Raw genomic sequence first — 19,880 nt, forward strand, 5'->3', positions numbered from 1 at the left:
CATTTTGTTTGAAGAGGGTTTAGAGGGGGTTTTGCTTGTCAGAGCTAGAGTGGTAAGAGAGAATGGAGTTCGAGAAGAGAAAAGCGGCGACGCTAGCGTCACTGGCATCCTCAGACACCGACAAATCACCCAAGGGCACGCTGGACACTCCCATCCTCCCTCTCATCAACACCCTCAACAACCACCCTTGCTACTTCACCACCAGCTCCTGCTCCGGCCGTATCTCTATCCTCTCCCAACCCATACACCAAACCCAGCCCAACAAAAAATCCAAAGGCGGCTCCTGGCTCTTCGTCTCCCACGACCCCGCCGATCCCGACTCGCTCATCTCCCTCCTCTTCCCCGACTCACCAACTCGCTCCCAACCCCAACCCGAGTCCGAACTCGTCCTCCGCTTCGAACCGCTCATCGTCGCCGTGGAGTGCAAAGACCTCGCCTCGGCTCAGTCCCTGGTCTCCACGGCCAGGTCGGCCGGGTTCAGAGAATCCGGCATAACCAACGCGAACAACAAGCGCGTGATCGTCGCGATCCGCTGCTCGATCCGGCTGGAGGTTCCGCTGGGGACCACCGAGTCCGTCATGGTCTCGCCGGAGTTCGTCAGGTACCTCGTCCGCGTGGCCAACGAGAAAATGGAAGCGAACAGAATCAGAACCCAAGGCTTTCTTCGCGCTCTGCAAAATCAACAGAACGCTGGCGTGGCAGAATCCGAATCCGAATCCGAACCCGAACCAGACCGCGATGATGAACATTCCGGTAAAATTGAAATCATGTAGTTAAAAATCGCAAAAGCAAAATTGAGTGTTAAAGAGTGGTTTGAATTATTGAGAATATGATTTGGCAGGGGCAGATTTGAGTGTGCTGCGTGTGGTTCCGATAGTGGTTTCCGGTGAGGAGGCGGTGGAGAAGCTTTATCTATGGGGACACTCGGCGTGTAGTTTAGCTTCGGAGAAGAAAGTATTGGTGTTTGGTGGATTTGGAGGAGTGGGAAGGCATGCGAGGAGGAATGAGGCTTTGGTGCTTGATCCAAATTCTGGCACATTGGAAGTGATTGGTGGTGTGGAGGGGAGTGGGAGTCCGAGTCCGCGATTAGGTCATAGTTGTTGTTTGGTTGGAGATTGCGCGTTTGTTATCGGAGGCAGGGGGGATCCTGTGAATGTTCTTGATGATGTGTGGGTGCTCAATAGAGCAAAGAGTGGATGGAGATTAGCAGAATGTGGTGGCAGTGTTTTTCCTCCAAGGTGAAAAGCCTTTTTGTGCACTAATGCTTTTCTATTTTAGTAGTTCTCATTTCATAGTTAAAACTAAATTGAAAATGAGAAGTACTGATTATCGGATTTGATTAGCAGGTTTAAATTCATAACATCTTTGGAAGTCTAGGGATTGATTTGAAACTAAAAGAACTATAGGGTTTAAATTTGCCATCTTAACTATAGTATAGGTTTAATTTAAAATCACCCGTAAAGAATAGGGTTTAAAATGTAATACTCTAAAAAAGAATTCCGAAACATTAGTTTAAATTTTAGGGCATTAGTCACTAGTTTGAATCTCCCATTTCTTTATCTTCCCTTGGAGCCTAAGCTATACTACAACTGCCACTGTCCTTGATACCATTATGTGGCTTGGTGGTTTAGTTTTGGAATCCAAAGCCTTAATAATCCTTTTGAGAAATTACTTCCAACTGCTATTAAAAATTTTGACTTTTCATTGTAATGAAATACATATAGGCTAGAGTGCATTTGAATGTGCTTTGTTGATTGCTTATTTGCTAAAAAGCTTGTGGGTCCCACCAAAATAAGATCAAAATTTTTTTTTGGGGTAATATTGTGTGACCAAAATAAGCTCATAAAGCTGTGTTTGTTCTTGATAGCTATTGTTTTGAAGTGTAAGTTTCATTTGGTAATATTGTGTTGAAAAAACATTGATCTATCTTTTCAAAATCTTTGGTTGCGACACAGGCATAGGCATGCAGCAGCTGTTGTAGGCTCAAAGATATATGTATTTGGTGGACTTGACAATGACTCAATCTCTTCATCCTTTCATATCCTCGACACGGTTAACCTAAAATGGGAAGAGTTAGTGGTTGGTGGGGAATGGCCATGTGCCCGTCATTCTCACTCTATGGTGGCTTATGGGTGTAAGCTATTTATGTTTGGAGGGTACAATGGTGACAAAGCACTTGGAGACTTGTATAGTTTTGATGTTCAGACATGTCAATGGAAGAAAGAAAAGACAGCGGGAAGAGGTCCACATGCTAGGTTTTCCCATTCAATGTTTGTGTACAAAGATTATCTTGGGGTTATTGGTGGTTGTCCTGTCCGGCAACATTTTCAAGAGTTAGCACTACTTGATTTGCGGCTCCAAGTGTGGAAGTATGTGACACTTGATTCTGTTGGCAAAGATTTGTTTGTACGAAGTACAGCTAATGTCATTGGTGATGATCTCGTTTTGATTGGTGGTGGGGCATCTTGTTATGCATTTGGAACAAAGTTTAGCGAGCCAATGAAAATCAACTTGTTACCTTTAATGACGTCAAATGAAAATTTTATGCCTTTTAAAAATGGAGATGTGCATGGTACCCGCAGAAATGATGGGGTGACGGGGAATAAGAATGATAGCTTTCAACATCCACAAATTGAAAATTTGCAAACTTTAAAAGAAGATCTTGACTTAAATTTCGATAGTGAATTACCTGGAATGAATGAAAGTCAGATGATTGCTTCGCATTGGGTTCTACAGCTTGAAAAGAAGTATGCAAAATTGGGGAAGGACATACTGAAGAAGTTTGGGTGGTTAGATCTTGAGAGGAAGGTTTATTCTCGGGAGGACGGAAAACATATTTGTTTTCCTGTTACCAAAAAATTTTGTGGTGTATTTCATGAAAGGCAGCATCATGTGTTTGATGCATCTGAATTAGATAATGACCATTTATTGAAACCATTTACAGGAAAGGGGCTTTTATTAAACGAGATCTCAAGTTTGGAAGCTTTGAATCTTTTAAAAGATTGTGGTGCAACTAAGCTGGTAGATGAGGTAGTTGAAGTTAAAAGAGCTGCAAAGTCTCCCTTAAAAGTAATGGGTGAAGCTGTGGCCTCGTTGATAAAGAATAGAGGCCTTTCAGAACAACTATTAGAGGAACTACCCACAAGGTTTGTACTTTGTTTTGTTTTTTTTTTCTTGTTAGCTTCAGTGATATGGAATGGAAATAGACCCGAAGTAGTCTAAAGGCACTTTCTGGCACTTTATAGTTTTCTACTGGAGGCAATGTCCATGTACTGTAATGTTGCTCATTTAAATTATTCTGGCCTTTTCAGATGGGAGCGACTTGGTGATATTGTTGTGCTTCCAGTCACATCCTTCAAGGATCCTATATGGGACTCAATTGGGGCAGAGGTTTGGCCTATTGTTGCCAAATCACTTAATGCTAATCGTCTTGCCCGCCAAGTAAGCTATATACTTGAATTGTTTTTAAGTGTTATGTTGCTCATTGATGACTACTTTTCTTCATTTTGTTTCAAAATACAATACATTCTTTGTGTTGATTCTGTGAAAGTGTGTAGTCAATTTTTTGGTTCATTGAACCTCGGTTGTCATTTTAAAGTAAAACTAAACTTAATATTTGAGGATATGGGCTTCTTTTAGGATTGAATTACATGTGATACATACGTTGAAAGATGATTTAAAAGCACATTGACTGTAACCAAAATTTAATATTACTCTTAGAATGAACATATTCTGTCCCAGATTTCAGGCACATCATCATTGATTGATTCAGATAATTTATATAGATCCTTTTAACGTGGGAACATTGTCATGACGTGATCCTTTTGTCTTTACTGTTATTGTTATTATTATTATTATTTTTTTTCCTTTTAGGTTGATTTTATTATCTTGGAGGTGCTTAAGTTCTAAATTATTCTCCATATTGTTTATTACACATATTTTAAAACTCATTATGTAGTATATCCTGACCAATGGGTCACTAGCAATGATAGTCATATTTGTCTTTCCTGAAAGGTGGTGACATTTTGTTTTCCTAGCAGATGATATCTTATAATACTAATAATTCAAACTGTAATCTATAAAACTACATACCATGTTCGATCAGAATGAGTTGCAGAAATTCTCATCTGAATTTCACTAACTAGAAGGTTTTCCAATGCTTGTCATTGCTTTGTAGCGAATTGGGTGTTGCTCATATCTAAATTACTTTTTTTTGGTATTTCTAGGGCAGAGTTGCACCAACAGGAACAAGGGACAGTACTTTGGAGATTCTAGTTGGAGATAATGGTTGGGTTGATCATCGTGAAAATGGAATTCTCTATTCTTTTAATGCTACTAAGTGTATGTTCTCCTGGGGAAATCTTTCTGAGAAACTCCGTATGGGTCATCTAGACTGTAAAGATGAGGTTATTGTGGATTTGTTTGCTGGAATTGGATATTTTGTGCTGCCATTTCTTGTCAGGTATGCTGTAATTTTCTCTGGATTCTCTATAGGATTGGTTTTACTAGTCAAGAGTCCTCTTGTCTACTTGTCACATGAGTTGATCTGAATAGGGTGACAAAACATTAGGTAGCGTACAACTGGGGATAAGAGGATATATAATCTTTACACATGTATCAAATTTCATACATGTAATGCTATTTAAAAAAAAATTCTTGAGAATAATTAATATAGGATTACAACCAATAAGCTTTAACTCAAATGGCACCTCCTCTTGCAGGAGCAAGGCGGAGGTGAGATTGTGGGTTCGAGACTAGTTGTTGCATGTGTAACTTACCAATAAAAAAGAAGTGTAGTATTACTATTATGCACATTAGTCTGCCGGACCTCTGGCTTATGATACCTCCTGAATTAAACCCAATGGATGATGGTACATGGAGCCTTCTAGCAGTCTACCTTTTTTTTTTGATGGGTAAGTTACACATGCACCTGATGCGTCTTGAACTCATGACCTCACCTTCCTTCTGACACTTATAAGGGGAGGAGGTGCCAACTGAGTTAGAGCTCATTGGCGTATACTCTTTTACAATCATTTCAACTGCTCGATCATTTGTACACTAATAGTGACCTGATTGCTAAACTTCCTTGATCAGGGCCAATGCAAAACTAGTTTATGCTTGCGAATGGAATCCCAATGCCATTGAGGCACTCCAACACAATCTACAAGCCAATTCAGTTAGTGATCGTTGTATCGTACTTGAAGGAGATAACCGGATTACAGCACCTAAAGTAAGTCCATACACTGATTTATTTTGTTAGTTAATAAATACTAAATAGTCAAGCTGTAGCACTAACATAGTCAAGCTAGAGAGGCAAGAATTTAGTATCTAGAGAGTGGAGGCCCGGCTACCTCGAATTAGCCAGAAATCCTGTTTTAGTTATTATGTACTAGGATCAATATGGGGGGATTCCGAAGTTTCTTCATTGAATCTAAGTTTTTTCAGTTGGTGGTGGAGGAAGGAGGGAATTTTTTTTCTCTTAAGATCTTTGAACGGGGAAAATTCTACATGCAATCGGTGTTTTTGGGCAAGAGAGCAGCCCTTTGGTTACTACGGAATCTGGAACACCTTGTGATTGGGGTTAGTCCTAAGCAATTTTTCACGCTTAGGGAAGGTGCTACGGCGTACACCTTACAACGGGGGTCCAACTCTTTTGGGCAGTACGCATCAGTGACAGAGCTTAAGGTTGGTGGGCGGCGGCGAACTATCATTATTCCTGCAGGTAAATTACAACATGGATGGAGAATTTTTGGGGTTGAATTACGAAGGATGTTGGAACCAGCCCAATATGCGCTGGGTGGAGTGCAGTTTGTACCGCATAGGTCTAAGCAGATCCCCAAACATCATCCTCCCAGGTCTTATGTGGAAGCTGTCAAAGCTCCAGTGCAGGCGAGGTTGAAGCATGTTCAGCAGCCCTTCAACAATGATAAGCCTAAGGTTGATTTGGTGAAGAATATTGTGGAGTTTCCTAGTGAAAAGTCTCATACACAGGTTGTAGCTTTTGAAACGCAGGATGGTAGTTCTCATCAGGCAACCGTGGGTGGTGGGGAGGGTGGAGCAGGTGATATTAATGGCAAGAATAAACTTGATGAGAAAATCTTGGAAGGAAATAATTGTAATATTCCTTTGAAACTTAATTTGAATTCAAAAATGGTTGAGTTTGGAAAGTGGCGTGATAATAGGAAGGGACGTTGGCTGGGGAGAGGGCTGACTGTGAGTGTGAATGAATTTGGAAAGAGGCGGGTATTATGGGATGCTGTTAAGGGAGAACAACAGGCTGGCAAATGGGTTCCACGTAGTCCCCGCATTTCTACTAAGGCGGTGGGTATGGGTCCATCCAAGGCGAAGGCCCGAAGCCTCGTTGGGTAATGAAGAACCCACGTTGGGCTCCGGGATTGTTAAGCCCAACTAATTTTGAGGCCGGTGAGAGCTCACTTAGTGGATCTATGAGTCTGGAGTCTTCTTTCCAGGAAGGAGTCACTTTGCCAAGTCCAGGTGGAAATAAACTTACTGCCACGAAGGTGTATCAGCGCTCAATGGTCAGACCCAACACATCGGAGCATCCAGCGATGCCGTCGAAGGCATCGGCGATCTCTTCCAGCACATCGGAGCACCTGGTGACATCGCCGACAGCTCCGATGGTCACACCCATCACCTCGGTGCAAACTTCGACATCGCCGGCCGGCCTCGATGGACTTCGGCCGTGACGGAGGTTGAACTTGAGGGTGGTCGGCTCGGCTCGGTTCGTCTAGTCCGGCCACCCCGCGAGCCGACGGAGCCGGTGGTGGTGGCCCAAGTCTCCCGAAGAACGGAGTTCGTTGTTAGATGCTCCGTTTGGAGTCGAGGTTGGGCCGGTGGTGTCATCGGACTCAATAACGGAACAAGTTATGACTCTTGATGACCCGATAGTGTCGGAGGTGGTACCTTTGTCGTCTTCAGTGGCATCGGAGGATGGGGTTGAGGACTTTGTGGGGTTGGAAGGATTGGATTATTCGACTGCGAGGAGTTCATCTCCCCGGCCCAAATATAAGGGAATTGGTTGGAGATTTGGATAAGACTTGGGGTAACTCCAAAAGTCGGATTTTACAAATGCGTGATGGCCGGCAATTGGTACTCCCGTTATCCCCGTATCGTTCTCCGGATTGTTTGTCGATCTGCTCTAGTATAGAGGGTGAGTGTGTACCGGGCGGCGTTCCTTGTACTAATGGCGAGCTGAGAGGGTTACTTGGGCGAGATGAGAGTGAGGGGCTAATAAACTCCTTGTTGTGGTTCCGGATTAGTAAGTGAGCCTTGGGAGTCCGATGGAAGGTTGAGGTCTTCGAGGGAGGTGATGAGCGCGTTAGTTGTGGTACCTTTGGCCTTTGAAGGTCCGTTGGAGTTGGAGTCTAGTCCTATGAAGGAGATTGGGTGTAAGGAGAATGCGAGATAATTGTCAACTTTCACAATGGGTAACAAATAGGATTAAGGCTTTCAAGAAATCTGTGGGTACTTCACTAGAAGGTTTTGAGGAGCGGATTACGGTGTTATTAGCCATAGAGGCCGAGAAGAAAGATAGACGAGAAACTTGTGGTGGGTGATCGGACGAAGTTGGTTAAGTCGGACGGAAGGGGCGGCGGGAGGAGCTGAAAAATTTCTTGTCTTCTTTGAATGTTGAGTATGATATAAATAAAGCAAGGAGTGCAAGTTTTGAGCGGGCGGTTGTGTCTTATCAATGAATTTGAAGATTATTTCTTGGAACGTTAGAGGGTTGAATGAGCGGGATAAAAGGTTCAGGGTTAGAAACTTGATTAGGAAATGGGGGCCGAGGATGTGGTTTGTCTTCAAGAAACCAAAATGGGGGTGATTAATAGAGCGAGTGATTCGTAGCTTGTGGGGTGGCCAACATGTTGGTCATACTTAGGCTCTTGTGGTGCTTCTGGTGGGGTATTAGTGATGTGGGACACTCGGGTAGTGAATAAATTGGAGGAGGCAGTGGGGAGATTTTCGGTTTCCTGTAAGTTTACGAGTGTGTCAGTTCAGTTTGTATGGGCGTTTACGGGTGTTTATGGTCCTAATTTATACCGAGATAGGAGATTATTATGGGAGGAACTTTGTGGCTTGAATGTTGGTGGAGTGTCCCATGGTGTGTGGGGGGTGACTTTAATGTGGTTAGGTTCCCTTCTGAACGATTGGGGTCTACTTCTTTCACTACTGCTATGAGGGAGTTCTCCAATTTTATCTCAGAACAGGGTCTCATTGATCTGCCATTGCAAGGAGGTACTTTCACTTGGTCTAATTCTAGAGAAGAGCTGTTTCGAAGGCTAGGTTGGACGGATTTTTGTTTTACTTGATTGGGAGGATAAATTCCCAACAATTTCTCAAAAACATTGTCTAAATTGTGTTCGAGATCATTTTCCAATTGTCTGGAGGGTGGATTTTTTCGAGAGAGGGAGTATGCCATTTAGATTTGAGAATATGTGGTGAAGGATGAAGGTTTTGTGGATAGGGTTCGGTCGTGGTGGGATTCCTACCGGGTTCACGGTGCCGAGTTATATTCGGCCACTAAATTAAAGCTCTTAAAAATGATGCGAAAAGATGGAATGTGGAGGTGTTTGGTCATGTTGATGTCGGATTAGAAAATTGTGGAAGGACCTTAGTGTTCTAGAGAAAAGGGAGGAGAGTCGGGGATTATCGGCGGAGGATAGGGTGGAAATGGGCGAGTCGTGATGAGTTAGAGAAAGCTATCATTGGAAGAGATTTGTTGGAGACGAAATCCGAGTTCTTTGTGTTAGGGAAGGAGACGGGAATACTAAGTTTTTCCATCGTATAGCTAATTCTCACGGGAGGAGTTAATTCTATTGATAGGCTTATGGTGGATGGGGTGTTGTCATCGGACCCGCGATAGCAAAGCTTGTATCTCTCAATTTTATAGAGCGGCTTTATTTTGAGGAGGTGGCTCATGGAGCCTGTCTTAGATGATGTAGATTTTTCTAGCATCTCGGTGGAAGATGCGAGTTGGTTAGATAGGCCTTTCGAGGAAGAAGAGGTGTTTCGGGTGATCCATGACTTTAATGGTGATAAGGCACACAGCCGGATGGCTTTTCCATGGCATTTTCAGGTCTTGTTGGGGTGTTTTGAAAAATGAAATTATGGGCGTATTCCACAACTTCCATACTCGGGCGGTGTTTGAGAAGAGTCTTAATGCTTCATTCCTAGCCTTATTCCTAAGAAAGTGGATCTTTAGTGGAGGTCAAGGATTATCGGCCTATTAGCTTAGTTGGTGGGATGTATAAAATTATTTCTAAGGTGCGCTAATCGGCTTCGTAGGGTGGCGCATGGACTTATTTCGGATTCACAAAATGCTTTTGTGAAGGGCGGACAAATTTTGGATTCCGTCTTGATTGCTTCGAATGTATTGATAGTAGATTGAAGTCGGGAGTTCGGGGGTGCTATGTAAGTTGGATGTGGAGAAGGCGTATGATCATGTGAGTTGGGATTTTTTAATGTATATGTTGCGGCGTTGTGGTTTCTCGGAAAAATGGAGAAAATGGATAAGGTATTGCATTTCATTTGTGAAGTTTTCCATTTTGATCAATGGTAGCCCATCGATTTCTTTGGAAGTTCTAGAGGACTTCGGCAAGGGGATCCACTTATCTCCATTGTTGTTTGATATTGTGATGGAGGCGTTGAGTCGTATGTTGGATGTGGCTGTATCCTTTGGGCAATTCTCGAGGGCTTTTACGTAGGGCGGTATGGTAGTTCTTCGGTAATGGTATCTCACCTTTTATTTGCGGATGACACATTGATTTTTTTGTGATGTTGAACCTTCTCAGTTGCTAATTTGAGGGCGATTCTTGCTAGATTTAAGGAGGTGTCGGGGCTTCGTATTAATTTAGGGAAATCGAGTTGGTACTGTTGGAGGGTACCCAATTTGGAGGCTTTGGTGGGTTTGTTGGGGTGTGGACGGTCTTCTCTGCCCTTGAAATATTTGGGCCTTCCTTTAGGTGCAAAATTCAAGGACTTATACGATTTGGAACCCTATTCTTGAGAGAATGGAGAGGAGATTAGCGAGGTTGGAAGAGAATGTATTTATCTAAAGGAGGTAAGGTGACACTCATTAAAAGTTCACTCTCGTCCTTACCTACATATTTCCTTTCCCTTCTTCCTTTACGGGTAAGGTGGCTAAGCGTATGGAGAAGATACGAGAGAGATTTTTGTGGGATGGGATTGGTGGTGAACCTAAATTTCATTTAGTTCATTGGGCCAAGGTTTGTAGGCCTTTGCGGGATGGGGGGTTGGGTATAAGGCAGGTTGAGTAATTTTAATTGTTGCCTTATTAGGTAAATGGTTGTGGAGGTATGGTACGGGACGTGCTTTATGGAGGAGGGTTATAGAGGCAAAATATGGGAACATGTGGGGTGGTTGGTGTACGAAGAAGGTGACAAGTCCTTATGGGGTCGGCTTGTGGAGATATATTAGAAGTGGTTGGTTGAACTTCTCTAAACTTCTTGTTTATGATGTGGGGGATGGTACTAGAGTAAAATTTTGGAAGCATGTATGGTGTGGGGATTGTACTCTCCAAGAGGCCTTTCCGGAGCTATATTGTCTTAGTAGGTCCAAGGACTCCTCGGTGGGTGAGAAGTTATGGGTTGGTCTGTGGGAGGTTTCATTGGAACGTGCAATTTCGTCGTCCACCACAAGATTGGGAAGAGGAAGCTTTTGACCGGTTCATGGGGCTAGTCTATTCCTCGTCACGAGAGGGTTTGGTCCGAGATAAGGTTTGTTGGAAGTCTACAAGGAATACAAGTTTTGAGGTTAGAAGTTATTACAGTTCCTTCTACCCTAATAATCTTGTTTCCTTTCCATGGAAAATGATATGGCAATCGAAGGCGCCTCCAAGGGTAGCTTTCTTTTCTTGGTACGCTTCCTTAGGTAAGATCTTAACAACGAGACAACCTTCGTAAAAGACGAGTGATAGTTCTTGGTGGTGCTTTATGTGTAAGAGGTGTGGGGAGTCGGTGGATCATCTCCTACTTCATTGCACCATAGCTTGGGAGTTGTGGTCTTTGGTTTTTTGTTTGTTTGGCATTCGGTGGGTTATGCCTCATCTTGTTATTGAGGTGTTTGAGGCTTGGCAAGGAAAGTTTGCGCGACATCGTCACATTGATGTTTGGAGATTAGTACCTCACTGCTTGATTTGGTGCATTTGGCGAGAAAGGAATGCTAGAAGTTTTGAGGGTTGTGAACGATCTTTGCTGGAGATTAAGTCATTTTTCTTACACACACTTTTTGAATGGAGTGTGGTTTTTTCTCATTTTTCTTGTTCTTCCTTTTCTATTTTTCTTGACCGTTGTTCTTTTGTTTCTTGATTTTTGTACCCATAGTACATCCCCAATGTACTCATCTTGGCTTTTTCTTTATTATTTTTAATAATATTCTTACGTTATTTATCAAAAAAAAAAATGTATATTTGAAGGTTATGACTGGTTAATAGATGTTATCCTGTCAACTTTCCTGTGTAATGTTAGATGAACATTATTATTATTATTATTTTTGGATAGGTTGATGAACATTTTTAAATGCTTGATTTTGAACTTAATTTGGAAGATGAATTATTATACTTAGATGCTTCTTTTATTTTTTATTTATTTTTATTAAGTCAAGAACTGAATTTAAGATGTAGGCGACCACAACCCACCTAATAGTTGCCTAAGCCAAAGTCCGAGGAGATCTTCTGAGGTGTCAGTTGAATGTGTTATCTTTTGACACTACAAATTAAATTTGGAAGCACATGGCCAACTGTTGATGGTTGAAACCTTTTATGGCTGGTTTGCAACAGATTGTGAAACCATCAGCAGATGGTTGATCTAGAATACTGATGCAATGAGGTAGTTTGCAGTGGCTGATATTTTACACTGGTCCATAAGGAAAAGTTTATCATGAAAGCATGCATTAATGTACAAGAAGATGGACTGCTCTGATTGATTCCTTTTGATTTTCTGCTTGCAGGGTGTTGCTGATCGTGTCTGTCTTGGTCTCATTCCAACAAGTGAGGGTAGCTGGGTCACTGCTGTAAGGGCATTAAGGTAACTGCCAATACTCTGTATATGTTTCTATTCAATCACTTGTTTTTTTGTGGTCCAAAATGTCTTCAGCTTCCAGGAAATGTTAAAGACTGTATTACTTCAAATTTTTGTTATTTACTTTTCAAAATGTTTAAAATTTCTATGTATCCTTTCATTGCATTGTTTCTTGTTGCTGTTTTGTTTTGTAGTTTGAAATGTCTCAAATGTCCAGGAAATGTTTCAAATTCTGAACAACCTCAGTGTTAAAACTTCCATTCCTGGCTTAGGTTTTGCTTCCAAATATACATTAATTTCCATGAGATTCTTTCTTATCCAAGGCAGGTGGACTGGATTGAAATTGAAATTTATCTTCCTTTTGTGCATGTGCCTTTTCTCTTTCAAATCAGAAGTCATTTTACATTTCCTTTTGTACTTAATAATACACATGTTACCTGAGATTGCTTTAATGTTGCACTAAGTTCTGAAATATATTTAAGCCTACAATTTATCACTCTGTGTGTGTGTCTCCAAATGTGGTGAAAATAAAATAGAGGGAGGTAAAATTACAGGGTTTTGAATGTTCTGTGGAGCTTCATGTAGCTGCAATTAAGATAGATGGCTATTTTTAGTGGAAAAGGTTTGTCATGATGCCTTTGTGGCCTCTTACCATCTGTTTCGATTAGCTTTTCAGAGAAGACTTAAACTATATACACTCTTTTACTCATCAACTCATCAGGGTACCTAGTAAGCGAAAGTTTCTATCTCAAACTGTAAGTTTCTCATTCATTGGAACCTAAAAATAGCATCTGGATTTTGGAAACCATTAATACGTGTCTTTAGCTGCAGTTTTGTTTTCACTGTTTGTGATTGGTTTTGAGAAGCTTAATCTCAAGTAAACTGGATCCAAATTTGAAGAAAATATTGTTACATTTATTCTGCCCATAGGTCTGAATTATGGATTCAATTGCATATGAGCTCTTAGTCCCTATTTCTTTTGACTGTCTTTTCTTATATTGGCAACATTAATAATGCAGGAGTGTGGGTGGGATGTTACATGTGCATGGAAATGTAAAGGACTCGGAGGAGGGTTTGTGGACAGAACATGTTTTGAAATCAATATCTGAAATTGCTAGATCTGAAGGTATAGTCTTCTTGGCTTAATAGGTGATGCTTGGACATGTTGAAATTATGCTGAGGACATGTAAAGTCTAAACTAGCTCCTTTCTGATTCACAGGTTATTGTTGGGAAGTTTCAATAGAACATGTGGAGAGAGTGAAGTGGTATGCCCCGCACATCCGCCATCTTGTTACAGATGTAAGATGCAGACCAGCCCAAAGATAGCACTTGAAAGTTGAAACCCAATGTTTCCTTAAGGTAACAAAGTACGCTCCTGCATGTTAAACATTACCTGGGGGCTGGGGGGATTGTGAATTATATCACATGCCATTCCCCAAGCTGATCTATCTCCATTGTTGTACCCAATCTCAAAGGTAGCAGTAGCTCTCCCTCTCTTTTTTTGGTCAGAGGCAGTAGAATTGAAAATTTACATATCTGAGGGGTCCCATTGATCCAGTAGGCAGAGTAGATTGGCCCAATTCCCATTGACCCAGTAGGCAGAGTAGATTTGCCCAATTGATAAATCTGAGGATAGGTTATTTATTGTTTCTAGATGAAGATGTGGAATGCTTTGTAGAAGTTGTGTATCAAATTACTGAGATTTTATAAAAGATGGAAGACTTGTTCGTGCGTTTTAGTAGCAGTAGACTAGTAGTTCTTGTTCTCCCTGTATCAAATAGTGCTTGTCACCACATTGAATTGGGCCTGGTTTTCGGAACCTATAATTTTCCTATAATGGACTCTAATTTGTGCATTTTGTAGCTATTTTAAAAAGTCATGCAATGAACACCCACATGGGGCAGCATTAATGCAAAATCATCTTTTATTTTTTTATTTTTTTCAAACACAGTAATTTGTTCATGGTTTGGTTAACGAATTAAAAAGGCAATTTGGATATAAGAGGTTGAGTATAATACACTAGTGAGCATTGATTCAGTTGGGCAGTATAGTTAACTCCTTGATCCATCATTTGTAAATACACATGGGCTGACTTTGAACCAGAAATGCCTCTTTTAATGTAACAAATGCGATAAACAAGGGAAAATCTAGCTATTTACTAAGAAAATTGAGAATCAGACAAAAGCATTGGGACTTGTTAAGATAACTTATTTGCAAGCCTAGGCCCAAACTATGCTTTAATTTTCAACCCGGGAACTTTTAAGAACCTTCCAAGTAGAATATGATCCTTTCCATTTTAATAAGATTTTCTAGTATCTAACAGTGTACATAGTGTTTTTTCTTTAAAAAAGAAAAAAAAATTACAGGGTATTATGTCATTTGAAGTTTTAAATAATGTAACATTAAGGGTCTGTTTAAAGTTCACTTATTTTGCTGAAACTAAAATTTTTTTGTTGAAAGTACAATAGATAAATATAAAAGTTAGATGTATTATTAGATTCATGAATAGTATCAAAAAGTACAGTAGAGCTTTATGAATAGTAACAAAAATAAGATGAATAGTAAAATAAACTAACAAAAAGAATTTGTGCCAAACTTAAAGTTTGGATTGATTAAAGTTTCCAGATTATTTTACTATTTACCTTATTTTTGTTACTATTTATGAATCTTACTGCACTTTTTGATATTATTCATGGATCCTATTGTATTATTTCAGCTAACTTTTACCTTTATTTACCATATTTTTAGCAAAAAATTTTTAGTTTCAGCAAAATAAGTGTACACTAAAGAAGCAGCTCAGACAATCATCACATAAAGGCTTGCATTGAATTCTTGTTCTCTCTGAAGGCCAAACCAATTCAAAATCCCTGCAAACTAAAGAAAGCATACCCAACCCATGAATTCCAATTGGAAAATGATTAAATATTTTCACAAGATTTTTACAATACCAAACCAAGAATGAAATTTTTAATTGCAAGAAACGCCACCAGTGGCTACTGCCCAAATTGGTTCTATCCCAATGGCTTGCACTAAACCACGGTTCAAGGAAATTTTCCCCAAAGAATGAACCAAAATCAGACTAATTATCAATTCTACATACAACATGACTAATTTATAGAACTCATAGCTAAAAGAAAAAGTAAAATCCAAAAAGAGAGAAAGTTCCTACTTCACATAAATTACATTACCCTACTATTATTTCCCTGCAACCAGAAATTGCAACAAGGCTGCTATTTTCGTGTGCAACCCAACGCAAATTTCTAAGGAATGATGGTACTAGTTTCACCATCAACGGAAGATTTAGGCTTGTTGGATCTGAGAAACCCATAACCACAACAGTCCACATTTTGCCTTAATTTCAGAAGCAAAAAGAGCAAAATCCCACACCCAAACCCCAGAGCAGCACTGGATCCAGTCAAAGAAACAGCAGCACAAACCAACATGACAAAAGACTCTTCCTTTGTGTTCATGTCCCTACAAGCCATAGCCAATTCAATCCCCGCAAAAAGCAAAAGCACCCCAAGAATCCCAATCGGAAACTGACCCAAAATCATCCCAAAAGAATTGCCAAACACCAATCCAAGAACCAATTTCCCTATCCCCAAAAACACCACAGACAAACCACTCCTACCCCCAAATCTATACTGCCCTGCAAGCCCACCAGCACCATGGCAAACCGGCATTGCCCCAAACCAACACCCAACAAAGTTCATAATCCCAACACTCACAGAAACTTTCATAGCCGAAGCCTCACGGTCTGGAAACAAATCCCCAGATAACTTACAAACCGCAATCACTGAATTCAATATAGATAAAGGAATTTGTGGTATCGCAGCTCTAACGAAACCAATCTTCCAATCCTCCCACGTGATTTTCAAGACACTTATCTTCGAAGGACCAAACTTTAGATCTTTAAAAACTGAAGGGTCACGAAGAAAACACAGAAACAACCCCACCAAGAACACAATAAGAGCCGAAGGAATTGAAGACAGAAACCTTAACCTCTTACACTCTCGACGATTCTGAGGTTGTCTACAACCATCATCATCATCATCATCATCACGTGCATGATTTTCATGATCCTCTTGATTATCATCATGATGGTCACCTGCCCCAGTTGTTAAGATGAGAAATAAGAGAGAAACAAGAGCAACAACAAGGCCATCGAAGCCAAGCAAGGAACGAGGAGTTCCTGATTTGGAAGTGACTAAGTCTTGGTTATAGCGAATGTATTTTATGGCAGTAAAAGCGAAGGAAAGGCCTTGAGAGAGCTGAACGCCACGAACTACAGGGAGAGGAAGGAAACGGTAGAGGAAAGACATGAGTCCAGTGGAGCCAAGGAAGAGGAGAACGATGGAAGTGGAGAGACCAGCGGCGGCGATCTGGGGGACAGTGAGGTGGCCGGAGGAGGATTCTGCGACGGCGACGGCGGCGATGGATTTCATGGGCTGGACTGGCATAGGGATGTCGAAGAGGAGACCAGTGGCGATGTTGTAGAGGGAGGTGAAGATGAGAGTTGTGCCGAGGTCGAGGTGGGAGACTAGGGTGATGGTTAGGACGATGGGGATGTAGGTGCCGAGGTCACCCACGGCGCCCGAGAGCTCGGACGAGAGGGAGGTTTTGAGGCGGAGACGGTGGCGCCATGGGGTTGAGAGGAGAGGTGTGGTGGTGGTGGATTGGTCCATGGTGGTTAGAGGTGGTGTGTGTGGATGAAGAATTGATAATGGATCTTTTAATAGAGCCTTGTGCTGTGTGTGGGGAAGGGGGAAGTTGAATTTAATGAATTTCATTTTCCATTAAGCTTAAATTTTTTTATAATTTCGTTCGTTGGCAGGTTGGCAAAACAAAGTTAGAAAATAACATCTTGATTTTTAAAAACTCGAGTTCAAGGTGGAACTCGAGTCTTAAATCCTCGAGTTTCAGAGTTAGGAAATATCTGACACGGATAATTTTCCATATCTGACCCACGGATTTATCAAATCTCAGCACCAAAGTAATAACCTAAACCCAAGGATTCATAATATCTTGGCACTAGAGCAAAAATTCAAACCCAAAATTCACGATCTCAGCACCGAAGCAACTCCCTAAGCTTGGGTTGTTGATCTCGGCACCAAAGCGACTTGGGTTTGTTGATCTTGGAACCAGAGCGCGCTTGGGTCTAATGTTTTTGTTAGGTATTGTTGCTTGGATTTGTTGTTTTCTGGGTTTGTTGTCTTCGGAAGTGGGTTTGGGGTTTTAAGAGTTAGAAAAATCGTTGGCCATGGTGGTCCGAAGAGAATAGGGTGAAGGGAAAACAGAGAAGGGGAAAACAGAGGATGAAAAAATGGAATTCAAGTGTCTAAAACTCAAGTTCCATGAAACAGAACTCGAGTGTCTAAAACTCGATTTCCACGTGGATTTTAGACTCCACCTTAGCTGTGCTAGCACATAGAAATCGAACCTTTTATGCTCAAGTTGCTATAGTGAACTCGAGTCTAAGAGACTTGAGATGTTATTTTACTGAATCGTTTCTAACGCATACTAACTAACGATATTCTCTCCCAAATGCATGCTAGTTGGAAAATTACCTCTAAATTTAATGTTGGAAAATGCTAAGCATTCTTGCTAGCTTAAGGGTAAAAAACATGATGATTGTTATTTACAAATTACAAGTTATATCAAGATACAGATTAATTTTTTGGAGTAATTATTAAATATTCTTAGAGTATGGAGAATGGTGTTCGGTGTTCACTCCTCTCACATTATTGGTGGAGTCTACTCGTTAAATTCGTAATTAGGTCCACTGTGAAGGTGAGAGCAGAGAAGGTACTGTATTCCAAGAGTATCAAAGAATTTTCCAATTTTTTGGGCTAGACTTTGGTTGATTACTCTTTATTACGAAGGCAAGACACTAATTGAACTAATTAGAACTTACAAATGTTACTATAAGAGTATAACTTGACAACGTGATAAATAAAAGTCTTAATTCTTTTTTTTTCAATAGCAACACTGTTACATGTACAACAAATTTTACATCATTTTTATTATATATTAATCACGATTTGTCACTCAATCATAGTTGTGAATTTTTTTTTGGATAGGTGAAACATCATACTGGCTCAAAAATTTATAAAATAAAAATTATAATATTTCTAACATCGCTCTAATTTTAATTTGCGTTAACAGGTGTATATGTTTTTGTGGTACAAGATAACTTTTTGGTTATATGATCGTTCACAACACCATCCATATGTATTAAAATCATATGAGTTATCAATTTATTTAAATAAGTCATATGACTATTGATGGAGTACTGATTTTGCCTATCTCCAAGTCGTCCATAAAGGTCGTCCGTGGCCCGTTTGGAATTGTAAACACCCTTCGAAACTTGCCTACAATTACCTCGTCCAGGGAAGAAGAGCTCTGGACGAGGTAAGCACCACCAGTAATGCACTCGTCCAGAGTGCCGACATCCTCGTCTTGAAGAAATTCACCCGTTAGACGAAACAGCCCTTGCGCGTGTACCAAAGCACACCCAACTGAGGAACTCCAGGACGAGGGTGTCACACTTAGGAAAATCTCCGAATAAGATGTGATAATCCCTTATCCCACGCATAACTGCCAGGTATCCATTGTGAAACAAGAGCATAACTTCCAAACGGTTATGCAAATTACGTTTGATTTCTATCTCTCCTTGAAGCCAGAAGAAGTTCCAATTTTGATAACCGCCTATGAGAACACTATATAAAGGCTGTTTCAGACAAGCCCAAGGTATCTTCATTGATTACTCCAAAAAAGTTGGAACTTAGATAACATAGAGAGAAAAACTAACTTTGCCATCGGAGGGTTTTTGGCCGGCAGCCCCGGTCGCCTTTGATTCGCTTTTCTGTCTTTTTCAGGCTGCGAAGAGAACCAGTAGTCCTTTGTGAAGTCCGAAGCATCTAGCCTACTGATCTTCTTTGCATCATCAGTTGGCTTCGTCTGTGGGGAACAAACACTACTCAGTCCTTTTTGGTTCAATCGTGTTTTGTTGTAAAAAGTTGTTCTATCCCAGACAAAAGGCTGAATGGTTCGAACGAGATCAAGGGCTACTGTGCCACCAGAGAGTAGGGATGCATCCAAGCAATCCCCTTCGCGATCGCATCAAGACTCGTAATGCAACCGCCTTCTATTCAAGACATACAATCCATGGCCGCCACTATGCGTAACCGACACGTCGAACCAGTGGAGTTGAATAAAGGGAGATCAACCTTAGGAGGGCAGCGTCCAAGAAGGGCACATGGAGGGAAGGGCCCCGAGTCAGGAAGGAGGAGGGGAAAATGTAGAGTCCGAAGATCAAACAAGGGGTACCGCTTCAAGAAGGGTGCCGCACTTGGAGAAAGAGATGGACCAGATGAGAAAGGCCATGGATGAAATGAGAGAAAACATGAGGCGAGTGAACCCAGTGGATGATATGGTTCACCGAACGGACTCCCCCTTCACAGCCTCCATCAACAGTCACCCTTTACCCCCGAAATTCAAAATGCCTTCTTTAGACTCATATGATGGAAATCGCGACCCTTGCGATCACATTGCAACTTTCAAGACAACTATGCACCTGCAGGGGGTTCCAGACGAGATCATGTGCAGAGCTTTTCCCACCACACTCAAGGGACCAGCGCGAATGTGATTTAGTAAAATTCCCTCAAACTCAGTGGGATCATTTGAAGAACTGAGTAAGCTGTTTGTCAACAACTTCATTGGAGGACAACATCACAAACGTTCCTCCTCTAGCCTGCTGACTATAGAGCAAGGGGACAATGAGAGTTTGCGATCTTTTATCACCCGGTTTAACAGAGAAG

The 19,880-nt window shown here is 41.2% G+C and overlaps 2 protein-coding genes across 3 annotated transcripts; one reads left to right on the plus strand and one right to left on the minus strand.

Annotated features, from left to right (window-relative positions):
- On the plus strand, positions 1–13,798 carry LOC142636449 (tRNA wybutosine-synthesizing protein 2/3/4). 2 transcript variants are annotated; one of them, XM_075810686.1, is made up of 9 exons: positions 1–753; positions 848–1,238; positions 1,956–3,146; positions 3,312–3,441; positions 4,227–4,462; positions 5,095–5,230; positions 11,989–12,065; positions 13,079–13,185; positions 13,280–13,798. In XM_075810686.1, the coding sequence occupies exons 1-9, from the start codon at positions 63–65 to the stop codon at positions 13,384–13,386; spliced, it is 3,066 nt and encodes a 1,021-aa protein (XP_075666801.1). In that variant the 5' UTR covers positions 1–62; the 3' UTR covers positions 13,387–13,798. The 2 variants fall into 2 exon arrangements, with proteins under 2 accessions (XP_075666801.1, XP_075666800.1); XM_075810685.1 differs by having other exon boundaries at positions 2–753; positions 842–1,238.
- A 1,166-nt stretch (positions 13,799–14,964) lies between these two features.
- LOC142637184 (molybdate transporter 2) lies at positions 14,965–16,837 on the minus strand. Its single transcript, XM_075811472.1, has one exon. It carries the CDS (start codon positions 16,743–16,745, stop codon positions 15,321–15,323), a length of 1,425 nt encoding a protein of 474 aa, XP_075667587.1. The 5' UTR covers positions 16,746–16,837; the 3' UTR covers positions 14,965–15,320.
- Positions 16,838–19,880: the final 3,043 nt, after the last annotated feature.

This window comes from Castanea sativa, chromosome 5 (assembly GCF_040712315.1).
Source record: "Castanea sativa cultivar Marrone di Chiusa Pesio chromosome 5, ASM4071231v1".
Classification (NCBI taxonomy): Eukaryota; Viridiplantae; Streptophyta; class Magnoliopsida; order Fagales; family Fagaceae; genus Castanea; species Castanea sativa.

What these genes read in the sequence shown, in the direction of transcription:
- LOC142636449 (XM_075810685.1), top strand. Translation starts at nt 63, where the DNA reads ATGGAGTTCGAGAAGAGAAAAGCGGCGACGCTAGCGTCACTGGCATCC. An exon ending in TTAGAGGAACTACCCACAAG is followed by an intron (nt 3,147 to 3,311) that starts GTTTGTACTTTG and finishes TGGCCTTTTCAG; the next exon opens with ATGGGAGCGACTTGGTGATA. An exon ending in TGAAATTGCTAGATCTGAAG is followed by an intron (nt 13,186 to 13,279) that starts GTATAGTCTTCT and finishes TCTGATTCACAG; the next exon opens with GTTATTGTTGGGAAGTTTCA.
- LOC142637184 (XM_075811472.1), bottom strand. Translation starts at nt 16,745, where the DNA reads ATGGACCAATCCACCACCACCACACCTCTCCTCTCAACCCCATGGCGC.